Source organism: Heteronotia binoei, chromosome 1, assembly GCF_032191835.1.
Source record: "Heteronotia binoei isolate CCM8104 ecotype False Entrance Well chromosome 1, APGP_CSIRO_Hbin_v1, whole genome shotgun sequence".
NCBI lineage: Eukaryota > Metazoa > Chordata > Lepidosauria > Squamata > Gekkonidae > Heteronotia > Heteronotia binoei.
In genome coordinates, this window is record NC_083223.1 from 59,058,506 (window position 1) to 59,073,520 (window position 15,015).

Here is a 15,015-nt window from a genome sequence, read left to right on the forward strand (position 1 = left end):
CCCAGGCTCTTCACCCGTTGCGCCGTCTTCAGTGGCGCCCCGTCAAAGGCCGGGAGAGATATTTCCTTCCCCAGAGTGCCACGACCCACCTGGAGAACCTCTGTCTTCGCTGGGTTCAACTTCAGCCCGCTCAGTCTGAGCCACGTTGCAACAGCCTGCAAAGCCCGGTCCAGGTTCCCCGGGGCGGAGGCGGGCCGGCCGTCCATTAGTAGATAGAGCTGGGTGTCATCTGCATATTGATGGCAACCCAGCCCAAATCTCCGGGCAATCTGGGCGAGGGGGCGCATATAGATGTTGAATAACATCGGGGAGAGAACTGCTCCCTGGGGCACCCCACAATCTAGTGTGCGCCTCTGGGATCGCTCACCCCCAATTGCCACCCTCTGTCCCCGACCCATGAGGAAGGAGGAAAGCCATTGTAAGGCCAGCCCCTCTACCCCTATGTCGGCGAGGCGGTGAATCAGCAGCTGATGGTCGACTGTATCAAATGCAGCCGACAGGTCTAGTAACATCAGTATTGCCACACCGCCTCGATCCAGTTGCCGCTGGAGGTCATCCACCAAGGTGACCAGGACCGTCTCCGTCCCATGGCCCGGCCGGAAGCCAGACTGGCATGGGTCTAAGACAGAAGCGTCATCTAGAAATCTCTGTAGCTGCAACGCCACTGCCCTCTCGATGATTTTACCTAAAAATGGTAAATTAGACACCGGTCAGTAGTTTGCCAATTCGGCCGGGTCTGCTGTAGATTTTTTCAAGAGGGGGCGGACCAAGGCCTCTTTCAGAGGCGTTGGAAAATGCCCCTCTAGGAGGGTTATAAGCTTACTCACATAATAGGATATGGAAAATTCCTAATATATGTATCTTCCCTGCAGATTTAAACTGCATGTGTTTATGCTGGACATAATGTGATGCAATATCAAATCGACCACTAGAGGGAGTGAAGCATATGTTCAACACAGGGACAAACCCGAAAGCAGCAGGAATACACAAGCCGGGAAACTGAGAATGTGGAAAAGCCCTTTTTTCAATTTCCCCCAGGATCATGGTTGAGTCAGTTCATTAAAGTTGTCAGTGTTCAAGGCACACATTTATTATTACTAAGATTTTAAAATTATAACACAATAGTTGATGTAGAACAGTAGAAATAGACTGCATAGAAACAATAGTTTTTTTTTCATGTGATTTTAACATGCTATGTAATATGTGTGGACTTTTTAAAGGTGCAGTTTCTTGATGGTGACAGCACAAAGTAAAGCATGCATGTCTGTGTATGCACAAAGTCAGGATAGCTACAATGATAGCACTTGAGTTGTTTAGATGCAGGCTGATCATCAGATATTCAGCTCCTATGATCATGATGTGAGTGAGCCAAACCAGCAGGTACTCAAACTCATGCAATCAAAACCATGCGAAGTCCTATATGTACTTGCAAGGATTTCCCATATCCCCTTGTTTAATTAAGGGGAATTCTCTGGTCATATTTATGAAATATTCCCCTTTCTAAAACAGGAAATAGGCAGAATGTAGACAGCTTTTGATCTGAACCACAGGAAGAGCCAGAGTTACTATATTGTTAAACACCTCTGATAAATTGGAAGATTTCTTTCCCAAATTTCCCAACATTCCATGTCAGAAAGTGTGATTAAGAAAAGCATCAGTCTATATCTAACAGATACTACCATAAACTCTGCCTGCCTGCCTATCTGTCTATCAATCATATATCATCTACACACTTACACACACACATAGTTGGCTTTCCCCCCTTCATTTAATCAAGTAGGACATCCTTTTATCTTATTCCCCATGCATGCTTCCAAGAAGTGAGTTAAGAACTAGGTTAACTATTTTTTTTTCCATTTGTACTGAATAGTCCAAGTCTGGAGCCAAGCAAGCCAGTTCTCTGTAAAAACACACATGTTGTGGAAGCCTACCATATATAATTGACTGTGCATGAAAATAATCACATCATAGGTCATACACAGGTCTTGAAAGTGTCAGCTCACTGCTTCCTGTCAGATTGAGACATGGAATGATAGATGTGAATTAAGCCTCTATATTTCACCAGCACAGTAGGTGGTAAATTAACAGGTGTACAAGAAGTGCTAATGCTCTGTGAATTAAACATCAATTTATGGCTTCTTTTCCCTTCACCATGTACACATTTTCATTTGAACAGATGACTAGTCTCTAAGTAGGAACTTCACATTACACTATGCAGGGCAATAAATTATACTTCTCTGCTACCAACAGTATAGCACTGCTTCCAACTGCTTTCAGTTTTGGTAGTGAAACCTTTTTTTAAGACAGTGGTTAATAGTAGCGGTTAATAGTGACAGACTGTAATCTGGAGAACCAAGTTTGATTCCCCACTCCTCCACAGAAAGCCAGCCTGGTGATACCAGGTCAGTCACAATTCTCTCAGAGCTCTCTCAGTTCCACCTACCTCACAGGGTGAATGTTGTGGGAAGAGGAAGGAAAGGTGATTGTAAACTGCTTTGAGGCATCTTTTTTTTTCATTTTTTACCATAGTGTACAAGCAGATTTGGGGGCAAGAATAGGACTGTTCTTTATGGGTTTTGCTATAGAATTCTATTCCGCTTATACTGGTACAGTCCACTAGCACCTCAAAAAGGTAAAGGTATGTTTTACTAAAATATTCTCTAAAAATACTCTCACATATAATGCTGTGCTGTCTATATGTTAAAACACAGATCTGTGATGTTCAGGGAACTGATATGATGTTGATTCCTGGTCTTAAACCACTGAAGACCAATTTATTCCTGCTGCAAATATTAAAAAAATAATAATAATCAACTTATGGTAAAAACAGCAAAAGAGAGGCCAGATGAAATGGAAACAGAGCTATACTTCATGCACCAACAGCTACTTTAATGATATATTATATTTGTATATAAACTTGTAAAACTGCATAAAAAAACCCCACCAGTTCAGTACCAATCAAATATTTAAACTTCACTGGATTTATGCTGCGGTTTTTACTTTACAGTGAAATGACCACGGATATTGCAAAAAGCAAATTCCCAAAAAGGAAATCCCCTAAAAATTCCACATTTCCCCCCAACCTTGCTAAGTCTACCTTTCATCCAAACAATTTGAACAAAGATTTTTAACCACCTTATAATCTGCTGGATAATGCAATTCAAAGCAGTTTAGATCTCTAATATAAAAGGTTGCATATCAGATTGCTTAAATTCAGACTTCTACTACAGAGGCTGAGTTGTTCCAATCAAGGACTGAAACTGTCAAGGATCCAAGTCATTGAGCATTTAAAGTAATTTTCATACCAGTATTACCTTGCCCCATAATGAAATCATCCCCCCAATGAAATACTTGAAGGGAAAGTATTAGATTGGACCAAATTACTTTATTCCCTAACTCAGCCCTCTGTTAAATTGGTGCACCTTCATGTAAGAAGATATTCAAAGCTCAGGAAAGAACCTAGAATTAACATTAAAATGCCCTGTATTAAAAAGCAGGCACAACTTAAAATAGGTTATATAAAAGTATGTATATTCGTTACAATAACTAATTTAATGGTGAAACAGCAGTATGTATCTAATAAAAATCAAACCTCTCAGAATCACGGACACTTTAAACAAAACAAAATTCAATTTCTTGTTGTTGTCAAGGTCCTTTACCATTGAGGCCCTTTATCTCCAGGTACGTTTCTTCCAGTATGATCCAATGCAGAAGCTCCTAGGGTTTCTAACAGTCAGGAATTAAATTTTCTTGCTATCGATTCAACTTAATTAATCACTCAAGGTGATGTACAACATATAACGAAACAGTGTACTAGCTAAAAACAGCACAATAAAGTAATTAAAATATAAAGTCTCAGATGTAGCAAAATGTTGCTGCCCTCAACCAGAAGCTCAGCAGAACATCTCTACCTTACAGGTCCTGCAGAATTGCTTAAGATACCACTGGGTCCTGATGTCATCTGGCAGAAAATTCCACATGGTCAGGGCCAGGACTGAAAAGGCCCTGGCCCTGGTTGTCCCTTTAACTGAGGTTTAATTGATTGTTATTTACCTGCATATCATGAATAGATCCGGCTGCTTGTTTCCACGCAATACATCTTTGTTAAAGGGACCAGGCATTTTCGTCCAGGAGTGTTGTGAACCCTAGCAGTCTGCTCAGCACAGAAAAAAAAAAAAAAAACTACTAGCAGGTCTGATACCTACAAGGATGCAACAGTGATTGCCCATCTGTGGTCTTTTCTGGTAGCTGCTCCAGTGTTATGGGACAGTCTTATAGAGGACATCAGGAGATACATGTCCCTTCTGATGTTTTAGATGGGATATAAAATTTAACATTTTAGAAGGGCGTTTTGGCTTGTAGAATGACTGTTTTGACACTATAGCGTCAAAAGGCGTTGACATCCAAAAATAAGTTATTGATGGCTATGTTAATGTTTTTATATATAAATGTTATGATGCATTAGTTTTATTGTTGCTACCCAACTTGGGTTCCAGTTATTGGGAGAAATACAGGTTAACGTGTGTAGGTGCCATCAAATCACAACTGACTTATGGGGACCCCAGCAAGGGGCTTTTAAGGAAAGTAAGAAGCAGAGGTGGTTTGCCACTGCCTTCCTCAGCAGACTTCCCTGATGGTCCCCTATCCATATTGAGCCTGCCTAGCTTCCAAGATCTGACACTCAGCATGAGGAAACACAATTGCACAAAAAATAACAACTCACAGGTTCATTTCTCACCAAAGAAAAGCAAAACTGGAAAATGGTAACTGAACTGGCAAGCTTGAACAGTTGATTAGTAGTTTAAATTGTATGTGTACAGGAAAGGTTATTTTCTTGACGCTTAGTGTTCTGCATACTAAATTATGGTTTTGGCTATGTCCAACTGGGTAAACTATTTAATTAAAGTTATTGGTATACTTTTGCTACTTGTGAGGCATGGTAGTTGTTTTTTATTTATTGTTAATCTTTTTTATGCATAAAGACTTTGCAGCTATTGAAAAAAGGGGGAGAGTTGGATCCCATGCAAGCTCCATGAAAAGTATTGATGAGGATATATTATTCTTGCCTCCCCACAGCAGCGTCCTGGCCAGTTCTGGGTTGGAGCTTTGCTGGGCAGCCCAAGACTGCCCAACAGAGCCCACCAAGGAGCCGATCCTACAGGGAATGTTCTCCCCACAGTCTCAGTTGAGACTTTGCTGGGCAGCCCAGTTTAAACTAGACTGCCCAATAGATCCACCCTCATCTTCCATTGTTTCCAATGGATTGTGGTCCCTTTAAACGCCTTTTGCAAGCTGTGAGTGAACTCTAAAGTGGCAAGTTCACCGGAAGGTGTTTAAAGGGACTGCAATCCGTTTAAACACCATTGACCTTCAACTATCCAGCAGTCCTGAAAAATCCCAAAAATCTGATAACAAATTTTCTGATAACAAATATTGGGCTCTCTATCTGGCTGAACAAAAATATCTGGAAAATACCTATAAGGTATTGTTCAGATATTAAACAGCTTGGTATAGGACAAATGCACAGCCATCATTTCACCAGGGGAACTGATTTTGAGAGTTTGAAGATCAGGCATAATTTCAAAAGAACTTCAGGCCCCACCCTGCAGACTGCTAACCTAAGAATGGAGACTCAATGAGGAAAGGAAAAGCAGAAGAAAAGTCCACCCTGACTTTTAAACCAGAAGAGTTCTTTCATCAGATGAACTGATTCCTTTGAAAAAAGATATTTATCCATAAAGATTGTACAGTAAGTAAGTGAAGTAAATGAAATCTTTGTAGAAACTAATTTTCTACTGGCAATGACCATTAACTCACAAATTAGCCCCCCCTCCAATCATATTGATAATTTGTTTGGAGTTCTAAATTAGCAATATTTTAATATTATTTTGTTTTTTCATATGGGCAGTCAGCAGCATTGGTCGTCATGGTATATGACCAAAACTTGCTGGACTGATCTAAAGTCAGACATAAATACATTCAGGGCCAAACAAGGTATGATGGTGGCCTGAGGACTGCCCCCGCCTCCCTCCCCCACAGCTGTTCTGGCACTTGAAAAGGCTCCTGGGGAGAGACAAGAGCACTTTTGCCTAATACACTTGCACACTTTTAAAATGACCAGAGTTAGGTTTTCAAATGGTGGCAGCTTTCATAGGTCAAACTGAGGAATGCCATAAGGTCTAGTTCAGCCCTCAACTTTGTGAGTAAAGCAGAAAAAAAAAAACTGTGCAAAGCTAGAATACTAGAAACACAGGCCATAATGCTTTCCATTCTTTCACTCCCAGTAGGATTGAGAAAACCAAAGTATTTTTGTAATTTTTTTTTCTATTGGACGGATTTAGAAAAGGAAAAATGGACCAGAAGAGTCATAAGATTACAGTTCAAGAATGTGCATAAACAATTTAGAACAACAAAACACAACTTTTAAAATGTTTGAGGATGCTGGTTGCAATTTGTGACAAATTGCTATTCCAACTGGAAGAATATTCACTTATGACAGTTACAGTGTAGGGCAATACTATTACTTCTCAAAACACCCCCCCTCCAATTCATCCACTATAGCAGGTGTGGCCAACGGTAGCTCTCCAGATGTTTTTTTTTTGCCTACAACTCCCATCAGCCCCAGCCAGCATGGTCAATGCTGCACTATAGTATATATAGTACTAGTATATATAGTACTATTTTACCTATCCAAAGATGAAGACAGATTTTCTATGTATCTTTTAATCATTTCCTCAATGTTTTATCTGTGACTGAGATCTCTAGGTCAGTGTTTTAACTAGTCCTGTATTTTTATAAATTGTGCTTAATACCACTCAGACAGCTAGTTAGTAATAGTGCATAGCCTCTCTCTCTCTCTCTCACACACACACACACACACACACACAACCACCCACTTACCCCTATACCTTGATTCTATAAACACTCTTCAAGAAAAATATATGGCTAACTTCAGTAGTATGTTTTTATATCACTGAAAGGACAATCAACAAAACCACAGATTAAGAAATGTATCTGATTTAGTAATTGTACATTAAAATAACTGGTATAAAATGATCTAATCAAAGGGAAAAAAGATTTGTTTTTAAATCTTTTTCTTCTTCTCCATGAATACATACTCTCCATTTTGGGATCATGAGCACAACACAGCTAGACTTCAGTAGTGAATACAACAGGTTTAATTTTCTCCTTTTAGTATAATGGACTGTATTTTGAATCTTAATGGTAAACTGTGATGATAACTGTTAATGTACCAACATAGCAAAACAACATGATTTCAGATTACCAGGGCATACTAGATAATCCTACTATCCTTATGTAGAAGCAAAAAAAGTAATGGTTTGCAAGCATGTGTGTGATGTGAGTGCAATGGTAGAATATAAGTAAAGAATGCTAGCAATTAACATATAAATAATAACACTCCAGAATGATATACCAGTCCCAAATTTCAATCTCCCCCAGCCAAAAAAAAATAAATCTTAACAGACTCCTGCTGGAAGACAGAATTCAGCCAAATAAGTAACTTAACCAAGACAATTTTCTTGGTATCAATTCTAGAGGTCAAGTCACTGTTGCAGCACAATTATAGAGTTGAGGAACATTAAAATCTTTCAGGTTTCACAAGGCTTCTGTTTATCTTCTTGGCATGATATCCCAAACTACACAACACATGCCCATATATTTAATTTGTCCTGACATAGCCAGACTTTTCACTGTAGTTCATCAAAATGAAAAGCAGCAGAACTGATTCTCTCTCTTTTCCTCCCTCCCTCTTTCTCTTTGTCTGTTATGTTTGTGTGTGTGATATCAAAATGAGGAATAAATTTTTCATTACACTAATTCTTAGAAGTGTAATTATACAAAAAGGGTATGATGACTTATAGCAAAATAATCCTCGCTCTATCCAGTAGAGGGCAGTATCCTACCAGTTCATTGTTTTTACATATTGCTAAGATGTGCATTTCCCCCCCCCCCCCTTTCCATGCAGTAATTTCAACACTTTTTAAAAGCAATTGGCCATTAAGTATTTTTAGAACACAGTTACATTCCATGACTGTAATCTAAATACAGTCCTTGATCTTTTTTTGGCTTGGATAACATAGTACTACTTACTTCGAGTGAAACAATTGAGCCAACATAATTTAAATACAATATCAAATAGCCTCTACAGACTGAAATGGGCCCAGTGGCGCTTGTCTTGACTTACCAGATAGATGGTGCTTCAGTTCCACTGATCTCTAAGAAATCATAACCCTCTTCTAGCTGGAAATCCGTAAATATCAGAGCAATAGTGTCTCCTGGCTCTGCTAGAATGGTCCATGTGCAATCAGCATTGTTATTGTACTCTGAAGGAAAGTGAGGGCTTGAAATAATTCCACTTGTCCCACGGAGCGTTCCCCCACAAGCACCTTCAGCTGATTAAAAGATGCAAAAAAAAAAAAAAAAGGTCTCAGTAATACATCCATTTTAAATTACTAAAGATTAACTCATACCTAGCAAATAACAATATGCAGCCTTCAGGAATCTCAATTCCCTACCTTGGAAAAAATATCAAATTTAAGCATTTATTATGTTTACATTTTCAGTGTGCTTTAACAACAAATCAGAATTTATCTGCAATATCAGATAGTTGGGACAGAATGTGACAATGGTCAGCAGTAGGTGGGGCTTCAAAGAAAACCGGTGGGTGCCACAGAGCAGCCGCGAAGATTGACCACACCCCATTTCCTCAAATGAAACCACAAGAGGTTGAATGAGCCTATTCAGATATGGCGTGGGAGATCTAGCCAATCTGGGAGGTGACTGGCTGGTCAGGTAAGGTGGCAAACACCATTACCGGATCAGTCTCTCCTGAAGCAAGCTTCCCACCCACCCACCCTCTTGGTAAGACCATGTGAGATTAGCTAGTCACCAGTTACAGGGCTGAGCAGGAATTTTTTGGGCCTCACTCTGATTGGCTATAGAGGGGACCTTTTTTCGCCTGCTCCACATGGTCAAAGGGGGTAAGGCATAAATAGGCCTGGTGTCACTGGTTAGGCCCTGACTGGGAAGGCAGGAAAACCACGGGTTAAAAGGATTTGGAACAGGCAAGCACCCCAAGATATCAGCTATGGAGGGGGTCCTCAATTGGGCTACCTAGAGGCTTGGCAGTCCGGGTGGTTTGGCTGGGGGCCTCTTTGGGGTTGGACATACGATCGGCCCTAAGGCTTCGCAGTCATGGACCAGAGGTATGTGCACCCATCACCTCTACGCACTAGTGTGCGGGCCGTGATGGGTAGGGTCTAGAAGGCAACCCATGCTTTATGATGTATGTAATGGCACAGATCAGCTTTTGTGTAAATAAAGTCCCAGTTTAACCCATAACTTGTGTGATGTTTCATTTGAGGGGTGGGTGGGCAAAACAGTTACTTCCTCACAGTCAGCTTGTATAACTATGTCAACAAACTCAAGCATATTCTAAGAAACCAGCCCTGGTTCTTTAAGTGACAGTGCTGCCATGACAAAATTAAAAAGAAAAATAAATAGATGGGAATGAACCAGTGCTTCAGGTGGGGTGGGATACCTGGGACACACAAGGAAAGGAAACCTGGGAATAAATAATATTACTAAATCAGAGAAAGATTTTCTAAGGAAAACTTTGTATTCAGCTGAAGGTGAGTTATTTAAAAAGCAGCTACAGCAGGTGTCTCAATACAGCAGCTACAGCAGGTGTCTCAATACAGGCAAAGCCCATTGCTGAATTTTCACATTATTTCTTCTCATGTGCATTATTAATAACATTTATTTATTTATTTATTTTATGATTTATATCCCGCCCTTCCCAACAAGTGGCTCAGGGCGGCTCACAACACAAAGTTTAACATAAATAGAATTTAAGCATAAAAACAGTTAAAATAATTAATACATTTAAAATTTTAAGACATTTAAACCATTTAAAACATTAGGGACAGCAGACATCTAGTATAACTACACTTGGTTTCTTGTACCAGCTAGTCATAAGCCAGCCGGAAGAAGGTTGTCTTACAGGCCCTGCGGAACTGGGCAAGGTCCCGCAGGGCCCTCACCTCTTCCGGCAGCTGGTTCCACCAGGAGGGGGCCGTAACAGAAAAGGTCCGGTCCCTGGTAGATTTTAAGCGGGCTTCTTTTGGCCCGGGGATAACTAGGAGATTTCGAGTTCCCGATCTCAGTACTCTCTGGGGAACATGTGGGGAGAGACGTTCCTTCAGGTAGGGCTTTAAAGGTAATAACCAGCACCTCGTACTGGACTCGGTAAGCTATTGGCAGCCAGTGCAGATCCCGGAGCCCTGGCCGGATGTGCTCCCTTCTTGGGAGTCCTAACAGCTGCCGGGCCGCGGCATTCTGCACTAGCTGCAGCTTTCGGGTTCGGCACAAAGGCAGCCCCATGTAGAGAGCGTTGCAATAGTCCAACCTCGAGGTGACCGTGGCATGGATCATACAAATTGTATATCTTGTTCTAATTTCTGATCTGCTCTTTGGTGGGATTCTTCTTTTGCTATAACTAATAAATAAATAAATATACAGTTTTTGGCTGCTTTTATTCCTGAATGTTGTGGTGGGCCAGGAAGATGCTTAAATTCTATAATCTATGTAAGCAACGCCTCCTAGACTAAATAACATAAATAAAATACACAGCCAATGGGATTTCAAATGGCACCTTATATGGCTGAGCAATCTTTGAGGATTTTAAAGACAACTGGCAAGCATAGCCAGCTGTAGCTTTTTGTGGATTTTCTTGTGCTGTATTTTTTTTTTAAATCATGATTTGTCTCAACAGAGCAGAAAATTCTGAATGTGAGAGAGACTGGTTTTTTGAGAATGGAATTAATTGGAACATGTGTGCAAAGCCCTGCAAGGTTTGTGTAGTTTAAATGAGCCAGACTGAAGTTCAGCCTTTGCCTGCCTCTGAGTTCTGTATGAAAAATATTCAGTTGTGTGAGAACAAAAAGTGACACAGTTAATGTGCAATATTTCTTATGGATGCAATTGCAGCATTGTCACAGTGCAGAAACTATAAAATCCCATTGAAAGCTTTAAGGGAATATGATTATATTAGCATTTAGCATTAAAACATATGTAATTACAAAAAAAGCAACTCTGCAGTTCACTGATATGAAAAATTAAAAACTCATTAAGTTGTCCACAAAGATGGTAGCATGACTGAAAACTAAAAGAAAGCAAGAATAATGAACGCTGCATTAAGGGAAGGAATAAGCAAAAGAACCTCTACCATTTCCATGTATTTTAATGGTTTAACCTACTTTGAGCATCACCATCCTTATGCATCATATCTAAAGTGTCATAATGTATAATATACCAGATGTGTCAAGGTCTCTGGCCCAGACAGCATATAAACAGCCTATCAGTTAATGAAGACGTGTACAATACAAAACAATTAAAAGGATTAGATTTGAATGCCAAGGAACAGCGGTGTAGGCTGCTTGCGATCAAATGCTTGATAGAGGAATCAATTCTTTAAAACACAATTGAAAGGAAGAGGAAAAAAATGCCTCTCTTTGTGTGGCCAAGAAGGAAGATTTCACTTAGAGATGTCTCGTAAAAGAATCAGGGAAGAGAATGATCTACAGCCCAGCATTTGAAAGGATCTCAAAGTGGGCTTCTGCGATTCAGACTCGCGCTGCTGCTGAGTCACTCAGAAGCAGAATTTCTTTCCTTAGGACTTATTGAGCCTCTGCCACCACTATTGTCCAGTCAAGGGATCCTAAGCCCAGACATCGAGACACTCTTTTTTTTATACAAAGTTACTTTGCAAAGACAACTTGCAGCAAACTATTTGTACACACATTATCTCTTTGGCTCAGTTCTCCTTTTACTCATACTGCAGCTGTGAGCATGCAATTCCCTCCCCATAGAAAACTAGATATCAAGAAGGAAGGTTCTAGCCTAACCAGCTCCCTGCCATGTAAAAATGATTCATATGAAGGATCATTTTTAGTTCTCTTGTGTAAACCCCAGTCTGAAGTGAAACAGTCCAGGCACAAGTTTGCCACCAGAGCCAAACCCAACACAATCAGATATTCCCAAGCATACATAACAACAAACTACCATGTGGAACCCTAATTCTGTTTTGCAATGTGCTGCATTTTTTTTTTTTTTTTGCTACTCAAAACTACAGTTGCCAGATGCCTACTGGGGGCAGGCAAACTTTCACCCTCCCTAGTGCCCGCTGCCTACCAGCACTGCAGCAGCTGATGAGAGAAAAAAGACACCATTAGTGATCGTGTGATGTTAGGGGGGGAAACAAAACAGAAGTGAAGTTAGTCCTCTTTAGGAATCACTGGGGATTCCAGCAATTCCTAGAGAGGCCTGGTGTCACTTCTGGGGAAAACCCAGACACACTGAAAAGGAACCAGATCTCCTTGTTTCCTTACAGAAATAGCCTTTCAATTTTAAGAAAACTTACATTTTGTTAGGCACCCAATACCAGATCTCCACCCAGGCAACTGAAGCATTGGCAGCAGTCCTGGGGCTAGTGGCCTGAGACAAGGCAGTATGCATGACTTATAGAACAAAGTTTGAGTCCAGCGACACCTTTCAGACCAATGAAGTTTTATTCAAGGTGTGAGCTTTCCTGTGCAGGCACACTTCCTCAGACACACTGAAGTGAAACTTACCGATTCATACATATAAAGCAGAGGATGAACAGTAAATGAGCATACAAACCTACAATATAATGAAATATTTAAGCCTGTCGGTCTTCACCTTCCAGACCAGACTCACACATCAGCCAAGCCCAAATTTAATCCCCAAGATGCTGGCACTGCTGCCAGCACTTCACTAGCTTCAAGTACATTTGGTTAAGCACAACTTTCACCTTCCTGCCCCCTCTTATTTTGTTTGCCGGTACGTCAGAAATCTTTGCAGGTAGACGTTACACTTGGGGGGGATATCCACCCCTCCCCAAAAAATTATCTACACCTTCTCTAACAAGCAAAAATGTTTTAATGGGATTGTTTCCTAAACTGCTGTGGTTCTAAAAGTTTGTTAGAAACAAGTTTGTCTTCTGCTTCCTTTTAAAACAACCATCTCTCATGACATGTATATACTAGTATACTGCCCCCTTGTCCCTTCCTTAGTCCTTCTGTGCCCACACAAGGGGACCAAAAGCACATCTATGCATTTTGATCATAGCAGAAAGAGTACAAAAGCAATGTTAAATGTCCCTGCACTATTCAGTACACATAACATAACAGAGGATCTGAATTTATGTGCAGAGATTTGAGTTCTATGGTTATCAAGAGAATCTGACTGCAATTCCTAACCAAAGCTGACATCACCTTAAAATCCCTCTACCTGTGAGTATTTATAGTTCTCATTTCTACAACTCACTGGAAGGATTTGGCAAGGCAAAAAGAGTTCCTTTTCAGAGTTCATTTCTTCAGTTACTCTGTACTTTGTGCGTGCAGTTTGCCCTCTCACATATTCTTTGAGCAAAGCACAACAATGAATTCAGTGAGGAAGGGATAAAACTAGTAATTGCAAGAGCCAACAACCCTCCCCCCCTCCCATCACTAAAAAAAAAAATACATTCTATTCTGCTGTATTCTTTGGCACCATTCTTTGACTATTTCAGCTTTATGATGACAATTCAAGTGGCTGATGTGCCTTTTAAGCTTCAAACACTTCAGTTAATGTTATCTTCTGTTTGAGCGAAGAAAATAACTTGACAAATGACATGCCAATACTTCAGTGCACAAAACTAATACAGGGATATTGATTTCCAGTGAGGTCAACATCAATGCTAGATTTGGACTAAATCATAAGTGACCTTGGAACTGGAAGAGGCATGTTCCAACATCCCTCCCCCCATTAAGGTTCATTGTTGTCATCCTTTTAAAAGGCACAGTATCTATCATGCATTTAAGAACAATTGATACAAAGCATATACCAATGATGATGTTTTATACCCCTCAAGTGCTTGTTCCTGTGCTTCTGGCAGCTAGCAGTAGAGGCAGGTTATGTGATGCTGTCTGGGCTAAAAGCAACAGACCATAGAAGGCTAGACTTTCCTTTCTATCTTGAGAGCTGCAAAGAGTCGTTTCAGATTTTAGCTGAATGTCAGTAAGACATTCTGATGGCAGTAACATTCACCTGCAAACATTCAAAATGAGGACGGAGAACACAGGATATTGTAAGACAATTGGTTAGAGCTGATGAGATCATCAAATGAAATCATCCACAGCTATACTGCATATCGATATACTGATGATACCCAGGTAAATTTCATTTAGTAAGCCTCCAGAAGCAGCTGCTTTAATCTTGAACAAGTGTCTTGAAGCAGTGACCAAGTGATGCCCAGGAATAAGCTGAAACCAAATCCAGATACCCAGAAGTGATGTTGGATGTGAAAGCTGATATTCCAGAAGGGGTCAGTTTACCAGCTCACCTACTCACAAGCCTTAGCTGCTATAGGGATATATCATCTACTTTATACCAGTCACATTGGCCAACTATTCCGCCCCCCCCCCCCAAGTTCAATCTGACTATAGCCCTGGCACTGGAGAATGGACTACCTAAGCAGGTTAGGAAAGCATCAACACAGATGGCCTTTCATAAAGCCTGCAACAGTGTTTTTACCCACTTTCTCTTGTTTGTTATAAACTAAATATAATTTTCTATGCCAGGTGGTTGTATGTTGGTTTGATGGATCTCACAACTTCTATACTGCATTTTTGCATCCTGTTATAAATGTGTGATTCTTAGTCTTATGCACAAGTCACCAATAAATGGTCCCTTATCTAATGGGATCAGATTCTCAGATAGGTTACAAAGGCTTACCTGATGGGTCAAAAGTCCCTGGATAGCCTCTGTGCTTGCTGCTTTTTAAAATGACCTCTATCAGCGTGTACAAGCATAGAGATCCAAGGTACCATATTGCCTGCTTCTCTTTCCACACACAATGAGGACTGTCAAGAATGTAAATCAAGGCCAATCCTTCTTGGCACAGGTAGACTAAGAGAAGACCATACTGTAAGA

At 40.5% G+C, this 15,015-nt stretch overlaps 1 protein-coding gene across 1 annotated transcript in view; it reads right to left on the reverse strand.

Annotated features, from left to right (window-relative positions):
- Positions 1-15,015, reverse strand: part of CSMD1 (CUB and Sushi multiple domains 1) — a 1,753,937-nt gene that overhangs the window by 792,937 nt on the left and 945,985 nt on the right. Inside the window, exon 5 of the mRNA XM_060234944.1 lies at positions 8,207-8,414. Within this exon, the coding sequence (XP_060090927.1) occupies positions 8,207-8,414 (208 nt within the window). The remainder of the gene's footprint in view (positions 1-8,206; positions 8,415-15,015) is intronic.